The sequence below is a fragment of the Branchiostoma floridae genome, chromosome 6, assembly GCF_000003815.2.
Source record: "Branchiostoma floridae strain S238N-H82 chromosome 6, Bfl_VNyyK, whole genome shotgun sequence".
In the NCBI taxonomy this organism is placed as follows: domain Eukaryota; kingdom Metazoa; phylum Chordata; class Leptocardii; order Amphioxiformes; family Branchiostomatidae; genus Branchiostoma; species Branchiostoma floridae.
The window spans coordinates 18,487,140-18,502,519 of record NC_049984.1 but is presented as its reverse complement, the minus strand read 5'-3'; the positions used below and the strand labels follow the sequence as shown (position 1 = coordinate 18,502,519).

Here is a 15,380-nt window from a genome sequence, read left to right as displayed (position 1 = left end):
AGGCCCCTCCTTTCGGCTCAAAATTAAAAAAACAAGCATTCTACATCGAAAAATCATAATCTCAAGTTTAATTTTCCGTAAAAGTCTATTGTTGATGACGTCTAGGCGTTGACGTGACTGATATATGATAAAATGTGATGACCTGGTGGACGTTTGTTTAGAGCAGGCGTTCTGTGCCTACCCATAAGCATTTGTTGTATACGTATATCCACAGTGCGACGTATATCGAAATAAAAGAATTTTAAGACTGAGTTTCAAACATGTATGAAAGAAAACTGCGTGTACTAAAAAGCATTTCCGCAGAAAAAATATCACTTTCCCACACCGGGAATCGAACCCGGGCCTTGGCGGTGAGAGCGCCAAATCCTAACCACTAGACCATATGGGATTGCATGATGACGAATCGAAATTAAACGTATATATACCTACGTTTTAGTAGTACGTCTAGCTTTCAGTTTTGTGTGGGTCTTGAAGTTTGAGAAAAGATAGTTAGTGTCATGATTATATGATGTGAAATAACATTTCATCTAATCACTCGTATTCCTGCATGATTGTACTTTGCGTTGAAATGAACATGTTGTGGATGTGCAATGCTAGTACTGATCGCATGGTGGCGCTTTTAAACAGCCCTTGCTTTACAACAACCTGTTTTCTCCCCTTTGCTTCATCAAATTGCTCTGTGCTTTCTCTTCAAATACCCCAAATTTATGACCTTTACGTGATTATTAGCATAGTGTTGGACCGGAAAACTGCAGTTTGCAGATACAGTTTCAATGTTTGGAATATTTTACAAATTGAAAAAAATTGTTGCTATCATCCAGCAAAATGTTGCTTTTATTTTTAATAACCCTAGTTAAAAATCAATCAGAAATTCAGACTCCAAATACATTCTGTTGATACAGCTTGTTTTATTAAACTGGTATGATGATAAAAATCACTGTGCATTTCCATAAGAGCAGTTCAGAAGTTTGGAACTTGGTATACATGTACATTGAGTCATTGACATCTTACACTGCCTTTCCCAGTACAAATTCAAAGGAATAAGTCTACAATGCAATATAAAACTGTTCCTTAAAAACAAAAGTTTAAACAGTTGAATGAAAAATTGTTTTTCCTTATGGCCTAGTCAATTTTCTAGCTTTTCTATACAAACTTTAACATAACAAAAATGACATATGAAAACAGATCTGTGCAAACAGATGGTTTACAGAGCAGGGTAGTTTGTGGAGTGTGCCGGTTTGTGCTTGGCCCTCTCCTGTTCCAGCACCTGTAGGCTGTATCTCATGGCATGTGACGTGTTCAACAGTTCTCTGGTCCTGGTGTCAGCCGAGCGAGTTCTAGACGCCACGCTTGTGTTTACAGAGACACTTGGTGCCATAGACCTTGCTCCTGGCTGGAAGCGTACAGAGCTCTTCAGGTCTAAGTTAGAAGCAGCCGGAATGGTGGAAGGACAAGAATTCTGCCATCCAGCAAGGGTGTGTCCTGACAGACCGACGGTGTCCGAGGGGTCGAAGCTCCGTTTTCGGTGAGGCTTAACACGGAGGGAGTTCACCAGGGATGATCGAGGGACGCTGACACGGACGTAAGCTGGAGATTCCAATGTCTCCTCACCACTTCTTGTGGACCTGGGATTGTAAAAAACATTGTGTAAGCAGGGGACATTTTACATGTAACCAATACCTTTATGTCACATACAAAATTTAACACTTCAAGAATTTTCCCATCAGTTTCGAAAAACTACTTGCAACAATATAGAATCAAACGAAAGTTGGTTTTACCCAATAGGATTATCAACATGACCTACTTGCAGATGGCACATTCACTGTCGCCAGCAAAGTTGCTGTGCATGGGGGTTGGGAAGAGCCTGGAGTTCAGCCTGTAGCTGTGGACACAGTCGTGAGTGTCATCCGAGGCTCCCGCGGGGGGTAGCGGGGACTTGTGTCGGCTGAACTGTAGAGAAATCAGCAACAGGAGTCAGTTTGTACAATTGGTTCATAATAATAATAATAATAATATCGGGTGTATTTTGCAGCCAGTAGGTACCCAAAGTGTGAGTAATGAGGCTGTTTAACGTGGTCAAGGCACCTCCTCGGGCATGGGACCCCCGTTTTACGTCCCTCCCGGAAGACGATTTCATGGAAAGCTTCGTGAGGCTACAGCAATCCGGACATCCTTGGTTGGTCCACTATCCAAGAACTATCTGGACCGCGCGTTGCTTAACTCCCAAGATAGAGGGATCGGGTGTACCAACGCGCCATGCGGCCGTAGCGTTTAGCAGCCTACTAGTACTACTAGTATGTAGAAAAGAAAAGCATACGTCAGTCCTGGAAGTGGAAACCTATAATGAGTCCCAACTCACCTGTGGTGTCTTGACCTCCAGGGTTGCCTTGTGCTCACACTCCTCCCTGTTCACCCTCCGGAATTCTCGCAGCTCCTCGAAGAAGCCCTCCGAGCGGTCCAGCGAGGACGCATCGTTATCCAGCAGCCCAGCGATCCAATCATAGCCCAGCAGAGGCTGGTCATCCTCGCGTCCCTGGGCCTGTAGCTCCCCCACCGTCATGGCTGACTGGTTACCATGGTTACTGCCTCCTCCAACCATGGTCCTCCTCTTCACAGGTGTCCTGAGGATGGAGCCAGGCACCTTGGTTGTCTCCTTGGCTCTGCGGTTGTTTCCTTCATCATACAGGTGAGGGGTGTGTGGTTCGTGGTCAACACGTAAACTTGACTCTTGACCTGCCAGGTGTTCTGACAACAGGTGTCTGGTTGACTCACCTGTAGGGAAGGTGTCATCTTCAACATCTTGAGTCGCAGCTGTCAGCACCTTTCCTCCATCCTCTCTTAAAGGGGTTGAGTGAAACCTTGGGAGCCTTTCCACTCCTTGTACAGTGTCTTGAAGTTGTCCTCCTGGCCTAGAAACTTCGTCCACAAAAGTCACTTTCTTTGGAGTCCTGACTCTCAGCCTGGCTGGTTGCCTAGCGACTGCTGACCCCCACCCAACTCCTGTAGAGTCACCGACTCTGGTCTTCTTATGGTCAGGACTTCGCGCCTCCTTGGGAAGGTTCTCCACATCCTTGACGCCTAAGACGTCTCCCGTCTTGTCCACTGGCACCTTGTAAGTGTCTCTTGGTCGTTTCTGACTCACGGAAGACGCTTTGACGAGTTTAAGCGACTCCTTGACGGCGGCTTGCCGATTCCGCAGCTTCTTGATCAGAAGTTGGTTTTCGTACCGCAGATCGTCCAATTCTGTCGGAAACTCAGCCATACTTAATTCTAATACCTTTACAAAGCTTTCAGCTATCACTGATTACTTTAATCAGAGTGCAAAATCGTCGTAAACGGGAGTTTTGTCTACACGAAGCTTCCCTCCGTCCCAGGTTTCCGCCATCTTTCAAATTATTTTTGAAACTGAACCCTGCTCCCATGATGCAACGTACACATTATTCACAACAACATGGCGGCGCCCTGAGGTAAACGTGAGTTGTTTACTTGTTGTTTCTTGCGATGTTCCTGGACAACCGTTAGTTTAATAAGAGTTATTGTTACACTTTTTGTAAGACAACAATATCACAACTTCAGAAAAAAACTCCCTAGCTCCTTACTAACGTAACCTGGCCTGGCCTAGCGCTATAGTGATATTTCTGCGGACTCTGTTGATGGGGAGGGGGGCGCAGGTAGTCTCATATGATTTCATATCTTTAGACAAAGATGGTAAAGGTTTGCAAATAACATTTTGGAAAAGATAATTATATGGCCATTCTTGTCCTTCAATCTATAAACAAAAGGTTATACAAATACATATTTAAATGGAAATATGTATGACACAAATTCGAGACTCCTGAGTCCTGCCTAACAGAAGAACTCTACTCTAAAATTACTGAATCAATATTAAAGTTAGAATTATAATATAAAATGTTTGCATAGTAATATTTTGATCGACCGATATAACCATATCATTTTGTGTGTGTAGAGATTGTGACTCAGGCACTTATTAACTCCAACAGGTATCAAGGTTTTCCTACCCTGCTGAAGTTGCTGTGAATCATTGTCATCTCACTGAGGTACAACTCAAAAGCCCAACAGCCATGGCCAAGTTTGTTCCCAAGTTTTGGAAACCTGGTGAGTCTGTATGTCATCCAGGGGTAATTGATGAGATCTAATCTAGATCTTCCGCATGTACATTAGTTATTCATAACATTATTTGGCCCCTGCAGTTGTTTCATAATCTTTTTTTATATAACGCTACGGCCTTGTGACGCGTAGATACACCCGAAACCTCAATCTCAGAAGTTAAGCAAGGCGTAGTCCGGTCAGTTCTTGGATGGGCGACAACCAAGGACCACCGGATGCTGTAGCCGACCAAGAATAGTCATTCCACGAAATCGACTTCCGTGAGGGACGTAAAACAGGAGTACAGTGCTCGAGGAGGTGCTTTGACCAGGTTAATCAACCTCATTAGTCACTCTGGGTACTTATAAGTTATCATAGAGAACTCTATGAGTTCGTCAGGCCAGGTAGGGTAGTTCCATTTTAGGCCGGGACCCCCGTTTTACGTCCCTCCCGAAAGACGATAGCAATCCCTTACATGTCCGAGCCGAGCCGACCCTGGAATCGAACTCAGGCTCCATGGAATTGGATCCAGATGGCCAAGCAGTACTTGCCTATGGCACTGGCTGCAAATACTCCAGATAAATGAAAATTAAAAGGTGAAATGTGAATTTGCATGCTGAGAGTAAGAGAGCAAACTTCAAGTTCAAAACCATGAAGACACATACATCTATACCTAAAAGTGAAAAACTCAGTCAGGTGCAAAAGACATATTATCTAACTTCCTTGCATTCTCAGAGAAAAAGAGAAATGAGATTTAAACTCTTTGTTTCCCCATCTGTACAGGTACTGAAGCCCCAGGTGTGCATGAGGAGAGACAGCAGGTGAGTGAGGGGAGCGGTGAAGCTGTCGTGCACAACCAGAACGCCTCACTGTCCATCCAGCAGCAGAGACAGAGACTACCTGTCTTCAAGGTAAGGCTGGAAAATTGTCATTCAGATGGTTTTAACAATCATGTATTCAGCAAGTAAGAGACACTACTGGTTCTGTAAAAGAAAACTCTAGTCTCCATTCATTTACCAGTACCTGCCCGTTCATTTGCACCTTCTATGTTCATTCCTTCCTTCCTTTCCCCCTCACTCTCCAGTATCGTAACCAGATCCTGTACCTAGTAGAGCGGTACCAGACAGTGGTGATCGTTGGAGAGACAGGCTGCGGCAAGAGCACACAGATCCCACAGGTATATATGATTTGTTTCTTGCTTTGTACTTTGTTAGCAGTTGAAAATTGTGAATGGACTTTCATTTTTGGATACCTTTCGCCCACAAGCACATAAGCACTGATACAAAATATTGGAAATTATAATGCTGTCTAGGTAAAGTTTTTCTATAGCCATATTATAGCTCCCAATTCTCTTCTATTTGGGGAGAGGACAGAAGAGACTTGGGAGCTATAATTTGGCTGGGTATCAGGCTAGTTTTTTTTTTATCCTTTGAGTGATATTCAGTCATTTGTGTTGATGGTGATTTTTAAGAACTGACAATGTTGCTGTTCCTGTGTAGTACTTGCTGGAGGCTGGGTGGGGAGCGGAAGGTCATGTAATAGGGGTGACCCAGCCCAGGAGAGTGGCCTGTACCACAGTGAGTAAAGCACGGTCACATATGTCTAGGCCCACTCTCTGTAGTGTCTGTCCTTGTGTATATATTTTTGGATGTACACTGTATTTTCACTGTTTGGTACCAACAAAAGTTCAACCATTCATTTTGCATAAAATTAAAACTTCATGACATCTTTGTCAAGTCACTAGCAGTGCCACAAATTTTCAGCAAAGTTTCATGCATGTGAGAGTGGACTAATTAGCTTTGTCCCATTAGGTGGCCAATCGAGTGGCAGAAGAGAGGGGCGCAGTCCTAGGTCACGAGGTCGGCTATTCCATCCGGTTTGACAACCGCTTTGATCCAGAAGCTACCAGAATCAAGGTAAAGTTTCCATCTTTTCCACGTTTGCCACCACATAGTGTTATCAGAAAAGATGTCTGTGTTGGTTTCTAACATTGTATCAAGGAATGAAAAGTGGCATCTATCTCAGTATATGGGAACCAAGAAATTGAATGCCTCATGATGTTGATTTGTTGTTATTGACTTGTTTCCTGCAGTTCCTGACTGACGGGATGTTGGTGCGGGAAATGATGGCGGATCCGCTACTCAAGAAGTACAGGTAAACAACAATAAATCAAACAAAGAATTAAACTTCAGAGTGAACTTCAGGAAACAAAATTATACACATTGATCAGCAAGATAATGTTTTTTGTTTGTTTGCTTTGCAGTATTTTGATGTTGGATGAGGCCCATGAGAGAACCCTACACACTGACATCATCATTGGACTGCTGAAGAAGGTACATGTAAATGTTGGCTTGTTTCCTTGCTTTGTTCTAAATTCTAAATACTAGCATGTGAGAAAAAGACATGGAAACTGTGTGAAATATATTATTCTACAATTAGTATGGACAGACCAAAACTGTGTGATTTTCCTCTTTTTTTTGGGGGGGGGGGGAATCTCTGTCCTTTCAGATAACATCTAGACCACAAAACATAGCCACATGGAATTTGTGCCATATGATCATCTTCTTAGGTACATTAAAGTTATATAAAGAATATATGCTTAGCTGTAAGTTTGTTTTCCTGCTGTACAGATTCAGAAGAAGAGAGAAGACCTACGGATCATTGTCTCCTCAGCCACACTGGATGCAAAGGTACCAGGCTCTATCTCTCTCTTTGTCTTTCTCTCGATCGATTTAACATCCATTGTTACCTGTTTTGCAAGGGTTGGATGTTGCAGGATGTCGCTTAAGTCTAGCTTCCAAATTCTCTTTGTTTCTGTGATTGGCTGGTAGTCTTAGCTCATAGAAATCATCCTGCGGAGGGATGCAAATTTTCGTGAATGACAAGGAGAATTTGCAGTGGCTCAGTGTGTCTTTTCTTGCAAACCTTGTGTCATCATCTTCTGTTTTCTCTCTTCTCAGGCATTCAGGGATTTCTTCAACAAGAATGTTTCTGACCTGGAAAGGTAAGGCTGTTCATTACCAAACTACTGTATCAAAGAGGGTTATATACTAGTTAATGCAGACTGTGTTATCATTTTTATTGATGAAAATTGGCCTTTCTTCCACCTTTTGAAACAGCAGTGTAGAGCAGATTTGTATATTGAACATTATATGAATTCTTTTTTTTCAGCTTTGACACAGCTCACATATTGTCCATAGAAGGAAGAGCATTCCCAGTCAATGTCTACTACAGAGAAAGGTAGGGGTCATTCTTACTGCACTAATACAAAGTTGTGCAAATATAAATACATTCATGCTTTGCAGCTGTAGAATACAATATACGATTATGGCAAGACAGTGCCACAAACCTCACTGTTTGTTTCCTTGCTTGCTTACAGACTCAAGGATAAGGGTTACATTTAGACATTAATTTAAAGATATGGTAAGATGTTGTTGACCTGTGAAGAAAAAAGGGCTCAATTGTATTCACCAGCAAAGCTTCTATTAAAAAATGGTCCTGTGTTGGAGAATTTTACCATTAGTAGCATTTCTCTGCACTGTTCTCCTCCTAATGATTAGGCCTAGGAAAAAAATGTTGTGTTTCCTGTTTCAGTCCTGAAAAAATTAGGGTCGGTAGGTAGGGATTATCTTTTTTTTTTCTTGTAATTTTTTTTTTGGCTGGCCAAAACTCTAGTGATACATATTACAATACAGTCAAACAAAGTAAACTGAAGTGCATGAGGACACTTCTCTTTTAATGTCAAACTTTAATTTTGTGCACAATAGATACATTTATCCTTCATTGGATAGGACAAGCAGTGTTTTTGCTTCAATAGGAAGCAGGCTGAATAAAAATTCTAACTGGAAACTGTGACTCCTCTGCCCACCCCCCAAAAAAGTCTAGGGTCGGCAGGTTTTTCTAGGGTAGGTAGGGAAACAGGAAACACAACATTTTTTTTCTTAGGCCTTACTACATGTACCTTATAACAGACATGCTCATGTAGTTGCATTAATTGTGCTGTATCCAGTCCAGTCCCAGACTACGCCAAGGCCACAGTGGACACCATTGTGAAGATTCACGAGGGAGAGAAGGCAGGGGACATCCTGGCTTTTCTTACAGGACAAGTGAGTTTTCATTGCTAAGTCATCCATCAGAGGTGTAAGTCATTATACCCCCTTTCCACTAGGACGGCGCTCTCACCGCGCTCTCTCTGCGACCTAAAATTTGACAGATCGCTCAACAAATTCTACAGAAAAGAAACAAATCTTTTTGCACTTTGTGTGTATTGTTGTCTTCTCGTTCACACTTTAACGTTTTGTATTGTATACCCAGTGTGAAAGCGAAGGATAGACATATCCTATTTAGGTTGCATTGAGAGCGCATCGCGATCGCCGTCTAGTGTAAAGGGGGCCTTAGCAATACAGCCTGTATAGCAGAATGTTGGGGGTTGAAATCCAAGGCATTGCCCATGAAACACAAGTATTCATGTGCTAATAATACATAACAGATTCAATCTTATAGTCGAAGCAGAGCCACACCTAGAGCATGAGAGAGAGATCTAGATCATCTCTTGCAGAGATGGTGACTGCCCCTTCCCTGGAATCATTCAGGGATAAGGTGGCAAATTTAAACTAACACTTACAGTAGACCCCCAAGACAGACCATTACCTCAAGCTACAACAGACAACCTTCTGTACCAGCACCTCTGTATCTGTATCTATATAGCCGGTATCACCGCCATTCGGCGTAACACACCAGCTTCAACTTAACACCTCTGTTATATGTTGCAAAAACATCAGCAAGATGATGGTGACCACCTAAACACTAAGAAGAACACATGCACTCATGCAAAAGTTGTGTCTGTATTTCCTGTATTATCAAACATTGAAGCACTGAATGTGTTTTGCAGGAAGAGGTGGATTCTGTGGTGTCAGACCTCATGTGAGTACATCATATACATCCAGCTGCAGTTACACATCAATTCCCTCTAACAATTTCTACCACTCTTAAGTCACTGTTGACTTCTTACTTCCAGTAGTTCAACTTTTCACGTGTAATTAACGAGGGTACTGGTAAAAAAAATATGTTTGAACAAATTTAGTTCCTTTGCTATGGAGATGCTTGTACATGTGCGATATAGTTTCTATACACATGTGAATTGCTACCTGCTAACTTTTCATTTGTAGTGAGTACAACCGCACCAACAGGAGACATGTAGATGGGAGGATGAAGATGAAAGTTCTCCCCATGTACGCTGCCCTCCCCCCCGGAGAACAGGTTAGTCAATGCTCCAAGTTGACCCTTATTCCTTCCCTCATTCCTTCACTCCAATTGATCAGCAACACTTCATGTTGAAAACCCTTAAGCCAGGAATACAACCTTCTTAATATGGGTGATTTATGAGCCATATTGATGAATTTCACTTATTTTTAAAACTTTTTTCCTACAGCTGAAGGTCTTTGAAAGAGTATCACAAAGTACCAGGAAGGTGAGTGGTGATCATTTCATGTTTTACATTAGAGAACTAATTCTTTCTTCTTTCCTCTTTTATATTTCTTTTACATTGGCAATTTGTGCAGTTTTAGGCTTTTTTTTTGTATGTGGTTTTGCAGATTAAACGAATGTTCCAGAGGCAAAGAAGCTGTAGAGTAAATAGTGATTGTTGTAAATCTGTTGTTACTTACAGATTGTGGTTGCAACAAACATTGCTGAAGCTTCCATCACCATCAATGGCATTGTGTATGGTAAGTCGCAACTCCTTACAACTCTTTTCACTCACATGTTTCACTCCACCATTCAATAGATTCTGAAGTACATGTAATAGGAATTTCTTCCCTGCATTTGTGTTTGAGAAATCATTAGCATAATGAAAGCCTTGTAACATGTTTTAAATCTTTTCTTCCAGTTGTAGACAGTGGGTTTGTGAAGCTGAGGGCCTACAATCCCCAGTCTGGAGTAGGTAAGACGATAGTAAAGAAGTCATATTTCTGTCTTGGAAATGATTGATAAATAAGTAGACTTTTGTTCTAGGCAGCTAGGTGTAACAGCATATCCTACATGGCGGCAGTTGTACAAATATTCTCTATCCTTGGAAAATTATCATTTTCTAGCTTTTTTGACACACTCGAAATACATTTTGCACACCATGTCCATACATTACAATATTTGATTTCCTTATTTATTATTAGGTTCTTGTAGGAAATCCATGGTCTATTCCAAATGAGGCACATGATTGCTTCTAACCGGGTTTCGCGTCGTTAAGAGGCGACACCTGGTCGGGAGCAGTCCACGTGCTCTCATTAACCACCTGTACATCCTCACCTGTCCATAGAACTTTTTATACGCCCAGAGCCTTTCATTCCCATATGTTGGCCGAGCTACGCCGGAGAGGTCGGACGGAGGTAGCTGGGGAGCTTTAGAGAAGTAGAGTGACATGGACGGAAGTGACTTGAGGGTGTATGATTTTAAGTGGATGGTATAAAGATATGAAGAGGGTATGGAAAGACAGGCCTATGAAGCTGGGAACTAAATTGAATTCATAATGCGTCTGAACTTTGTGAGGTTTCGTACGGTTTAGAAACTTGTCAAGCGACATCAAGAGCTTGACACCATCCTGGAGATGGTAACAACACATCTTGAACTAGGAACATGGAGAAGGGTCTATTGTTGTTGCGTTCGTCAAGCGCGGGAGAGGTGGCTAGGCCTGGTATACGACTACCGCGGATGGCTTTGAACTCGGTTCCAAAAGGGAAAAGAGATAGGGCGGCAAATGATCTAGAATGTCTGGCGGGGCTTGGATGAAGTAAGATTCTTTTGGTAAGACACTGGATAGCGGGGATTGGAAAATTGTGGTAGCCCGCTTTGGAGGTAGCTGGGATGCGGCGAAGAAGAAGATGTTGGATGAGTTTAGGGCGGCCCGCTGAACATTCGCTAATCCAGCCGCGGACAAGAAGATTGGTGTAGCTTATGTCAGACCGTCCCCGTTGCCGTGGATGTATTGCACAAGAGACGTGGGACGTTTGGGGAAGTAAGGGCACTAAAACACCCGCCCTCCCGCCCTTTTTCCCGTTCTCTGCTCGTAGACCGTTCAGTGACCCTTCGGTTGACACTCCGGACTTTTTTGCCCATACCTTAACCTTCTTCCGGAGATTCGCCTGGGGTCACTGCGGATAATGTACTATTCTATAACACATGTACAGGGATGTTGTACAGTGTAACTGTCTTTTGTTCCCAGAATCCCTTGTCATCACGCCCGTTTCCCAGGCATCAGCTGACCAGCGGGCAGGGCGGGCAGGCAGGGTGCGCTCCGGCAAGGTCTTTAGATTATACACAGGTACTTGTTTGCAGTATTTTTCATGGTATTTACAAAATAGTATTGAGAAAGTAACAAATTTGATTCCAAGGGATCTCTCAGAAAAGGGAAAAGTCTGTACCTTGTACAAAAGTTTCATGGAGTGGAATATACTAGTATACGTCATGTAGCTAGATTCAAGTTTTATACTACAATTCAAATTTTCCTTCTTGCTGTTTATTTTTATTTCGCACTTTGGGATGCACGTTCCACAAACAAGAAAATAGATTGATGTTACTTAACTACTTGTACTGACCACGTGGCGCAGTGGCAGCATATTCGGCTCGAGACCGAGAGGTTGCGGGTTCGAATCCGCCTGCCGTGTCACCGATCTTGTGCCCTTGGGAAAGGCACTTAACACGACTTTCCTCACCTAACTCAGGTGTAAATGGTACTTAGCTGCGGCTAGTGGCCTTGGCGGGGCTTTCTTGGCCGAGACAGGCTTAGGGGCATGTTCGGGCATGACGCACCCGCCATGACACACGAGTCGCGCGATCAGGGGTAGGAGGAACTCCTTACATCCTTGGTCGGAAGTCCTCCTAGGAGACGGATACTCCGAATAACAAAGCTGCATCTGCTGAAGCCGTCTCACACGTGTCATACAGTTGTGTCCCTGTGAGACTTAGTGCTCCAGTAGACGAGAGGGTGGAGAAGGAATTGCAGTCACCCCTCCTTCACCATAAAAAGTCATGTGCGGGTCAGGCAAAAAAACAGGTAAAAATGCCTGTCTGCCTGCTCATCTGTCGAAACGACAGGAGAACCAATAAAAAAACTTGTACTCAATGCTATGTGAAACTGGCTGGTTGACATGTAGCAATAACGATACCTAGGTTAACCAGCAAACCAGAATATTATAATTCCTATTTGAGTGTTTGTCAATCTTTACTTTGTTCCTCAGAGGAAGATTTCCACAAACTTCAGACCAACACTGTCCCAGAAATGCAGAGGTTAGAACAATGTCTTGTTACAAGGAGAAAGCTGGATACCGGTACATACATTATAGAGAGTCATTACGCACGTAGTCAAATGCAAGTTTTTCTTCCTGCCCTTTGGTTGTATGTTGTTATCTTGCTATATACACAATGTATGTGTTTCTACTAAGTCTTTTAATGTCCGATGTCCAATGCTATACAATGTAATTTTCTCTAATCACCATTCTGATACTGGGTTTTCTTCCCCACAGGAGCAACTTTGCCTTTGTGATCCTACAGCTGAAGGCTCTGGGCATCAGTAATATCCTCAGGTTCAACTTTCTCTCCGTGAGTCAAACAGATGTCTTCTGTTGCCCCCAAATCCCTATTTTTTGGCCTCACCATATCAATATGTTGTTTATTGAATTTGCTCTCATGGAAAATTTTCTAAGTTGGAAACAGAAAATTACATTTTATACATTAGTCATGCATCTTTCAGGATACGCATACATGATGTAGTATGTACCAGTATAAAGTAGCAGTATCCAGTTTTTGATGCTATATACAGTGCTATTACTAGTATTAGGTCCTTGTCACGAGTTGGTCTTCACACCACCCTTCCAAGCAGCTCTGTCCAGCAAGTCCACACTGGTTATACTGCTTAGGCCACACACATAAAGATATGCATGATATATAAACTCCAAAATGTTCATTGATTTTATTGTTCTCTTTCAGTCTCCACCTGCCCAGATTGTTATCAGAGGGTTGGAAGTTCTGTATGCTCTTGGAGGTATGTAGGTACCACAGAAACCATCACACAAGTGAAATGTAACCTGAAGTATTTTCTGTGCCATTAGCTTTTATTTATTCCCTGTTACAAAATGAGATGATTGATAATCAGTTTTTGTCTCTTTCATTTTGTTTCAGCATTAGACAAGGATGGTGAGCTGACACGGCCGCTTGGATCCAACATGGCGGAGTTCCCTCTCAGTCCCATGTTCGCAAAAATGCTGCTAGAGTCAGGTGAGTTTTTTAGAATCTTATTTGTATCTATTTGCTGAACTACAGTGCTGACATTGTAGTGATTATGATGATGTCACCTGTATGGGAGTGAAGTATTGTTTTTCTTGTGTCAGAGTGTGTGTATCTTTCTGTGTGTATGTCTGTGTATCTGTGTGTGTGTGTGTTTGTTTGTGTGTGTGTGTGTGTGTATGCGTGTGTGCATGCTTTTTGGCTGTGGCACGCAAGGGAATGGTGACATCTCTCATTTGTTAAAGTATGAGTTGAGTACACTTTTTCAGTACTGTTACTCTTATATTGAAGACATTAGGCCTTTGTACTGATGCTGAAACTAGTGTAAGCATGTCCATGGGGCTGAAACTAGTGTTTTGATTATTATGAGAAGGGCAAAATGTGAAAACAAAGAAAAATGCCACCATTCACAAGTCTTGTTTTGGTAGAACTCACTTGGCATAAAAGCTGTGGTATTATAGACTGACAACATGCTGTTTTCTATTCCAGGAAAGTTCGGATGCTCTGAGGAAATTCTCACAATTGCTGCCGTGCTGCAAGTTCAGAGCATCTTTGTTCACCCTTCTAACCGCAAAATAGAAGCCGTAAGTGCTTTAAATGTAACAGATATAGTTGGCTAAGAAGTGGAGCACTTTCTATTCCAAGCAACTAAAAAAAAATCTGAATTTGTAGCTGGGTTGTGTTGTTTTTCAGTCAAAAGTAGTGGCTTAGCTGCTGGTGTAATGTCGATTTTGTTGAAACTGAAGTTTTTTTTTCGTGTACAGCTAAGAGCTCACCACAAGTTTGCTGTAGAGGAGGGGGACTTGGTCACTATGCTGAATGTCTATGAGGCCTTCCTAAAGGTAACATTTGGCGTTTTCATTATTTGTACCACATAATTGGTAAGCCACATCAGTACATGTATAGGCTGTGTAAGATCCACTCACACCAGTGTACCTCTACTCATATCATTAAGTGTGGAAAGCTCTTTAAGCTGACCTGAAGCTTTCCATTCATTTCACAGAATAACAAGAGTTCAAGATGGTGCCAGCAGCATTTTCTACATTATAAAGGTGAGACCCTGATTGCTGTAACTTGGCTATATTTGATTCTTTACCTGTATTACATTGAATTCACTATTACACCTAAGTTATGCATACTAGAAATGTGTGTGTGTGGGACGGGGGGGAAGTTGATACAGACTTAACTCTGGATGTGTTGGACAAAGCCAAACTTTGCTATAATTTGTTACTTGCCTGTCAGGACTGGTGAGAGCGACCATGATCCGGGAACAGCTGAGGAAACTGCTGGTTAAGTTTGATGTCCCCATGAACTCCTCTGAAGGTGAGAAACTGTTGAACTTTTATCCTGGATGTCACTGCACTTCAGAGTTCACATTTTAGATAATTTTTTTCCAATCTTAAGTCCCCTAGAAGGAAATGATTTTCTTAGATGTAACTTTTTCCTTTGTTTGCAGGGGATGTTGACCCCATCTGTCAATGTATTGTGGCAGGATTCTTTGCTAATGCAGCCAGGTTTCACCCCACTGGCGTCTACAGGTGAGACACATCAGGACTGCATGCCATTGGCGTAGTTCATATAATAATTGAGGAAAGCTGCTGCATTTTAAGATTGCCACAAGCACTCCTTACAATGAGATATTAGGTCATCTCTGTTTGTGATAGTTTATTATGAAACTGGTTGAAGACTGTTTCCTAAACTTACTACTTGTAAATCACAAGAAAAAAATACAATATTCTAGCCTGGTATCCAGCCGTAATATAGCTCCCGAGTCTCATCTCTCCTCTTTGGAATTGCAAAGAGGAGAGAAGACACTCGGGAGCTATATAACGGCTGAGTACCTCCCTCCATGTACCAAGGATGGAACGTCCACGCCCTTGGCTTATATTTGCATGTAACAAAAGCCAAGGACGTGGACGTATTTACTAGTTTATCAACTTGTGAATCAAACCCAAATGCTTATATTTTGGCCCCATCAGTTGACTTTGTAGCTTTAG

The 15,380-nt window shown here is 42.3% G+C and overlaps 2 protein-coding genes and 1 non-coding gene across 3 annotated transcripts in view; 1 reads left to right on the top strand and 2 right to left on the bottom strand.

Moving 5' to 3' along the window:
- Positions 1–316: 316 nt before the first annotated feature.
- On the bottom strand, positions 317–388 carry Trnae-cuc. The gene has a single exon. It is a non-coding gene; the product is annotated as a tRNA-Glu (tRNA).
- A 500-nt stretch (positions 389–888) lies between these two features.
- On the bottom strand, positions 889–3,376 carry LOC118417610. The gene is made up of 3 exons (XM_035823216.1): positions 2,360–3,376; positions 1,805–1,950; positions 889–1,625 (listed from the first exon to the last, which is right to left on the bottom strand). Exons 1-3 carry the CDS (start codon positions 3,260–3,262, stop codon positions 1,205–1,207), a joined length of 1,470 nt encoding a protein of 489 aa, XP_035679109.1. The 5' UTR covers positions 3,263–3,376; the 3' UTR covers positions 889–1,204.
- LOC118417609 (probable ATP-dependent RNA helicase DHX35) overlaps positions 3,317–15,380 on the top strand; it is a 13,312-nt gene continuing 1,248 nt past the window's right edge. Inside the window, exons 1-27 of the mRNA XM_035823215.1 lie at positions 3,317–3,473; positions 4,002–4,116; positions 4,891–5,018; positions 5,192–5,284; positions 5,607–5,684; positions 5,919–6,023; positions 6,200–6,261; positions 6,371–6,440; positions 6,738–6,797; positions 7,068–7,111; positions 7,279–7,347; positions 8,117–8,213; positions 8,999–9,030; positions 9,276–9,366; positions 9,539–9,577; positions 9,776–9,833; positions 9,995–10,048; positions 11,324–11,422; positions 12,339–12,387; positions 12,624–12,699; positions 13,087–13,141; positions 13,279–13,374; positions 13,873–13,967; positions 14,148–14,225; positions 14,387–14,435; positions 14,626–14,706; positions 14,840–14,921. Coding sequence (XP_035679108.1) covers positions 4,083–4,116; positions 4,891–5,018; positions 5,192–5,284; positions 5,607–5,684; positions 5,919–6,023; positions 6,200–6,261; positions 6,371–6,440; positions 6,738–6,797; positions 7,068–7,111; positions 7,279–7,347; positions 8,117–8,213; positions 8,999–9,030; positions 9,276–9,366; positions 9,539–9,577; positions 9,776–9,833; positions 9,995–10,048; positions 11,324–11,422; positions 12,339–12,387; positions 12,624–12,699; positions 13,087–13,141; positions 13,279–13,374; positions 13,873–13,967; positions 14,148–14,225; positions 14,387–14,435; positions 14,626–14,706; positions 14,840–14,921 — 1,874 coding nt within the window. The 5' untranslated portion in view covers positions 3,317–3,473; positions 4,002–4,082. The remainder of the gene's footprint in view (positions 3,474–4,001; positions 4,117–4,890; positions 5,019–5,191; positions 5,285–5,606; positions 5,685–5,918; positions 6,024–6,199; positions 6,262–6,370; positions 6,441–6,737; positions 6,798–7,067; positions 7,112–7,278; positions 7,348–8,116; positions 8,214–8,998; positions 9,031–9,275; positions 9,367–9,538; positions 9,578–9,775; positions 9,834–9,994; positions 10,049–11,323; positions 11,423–12,338; positions 12,388–12,623; positions 12,700–13,086; positions 13,142–13,278; positions 13,375–13,872; positions 13,968–14,147; positions 14,226–14,386; positions 14,436–14,625; positions 14,707–14,839; positions 14,922–15,380) is intronic.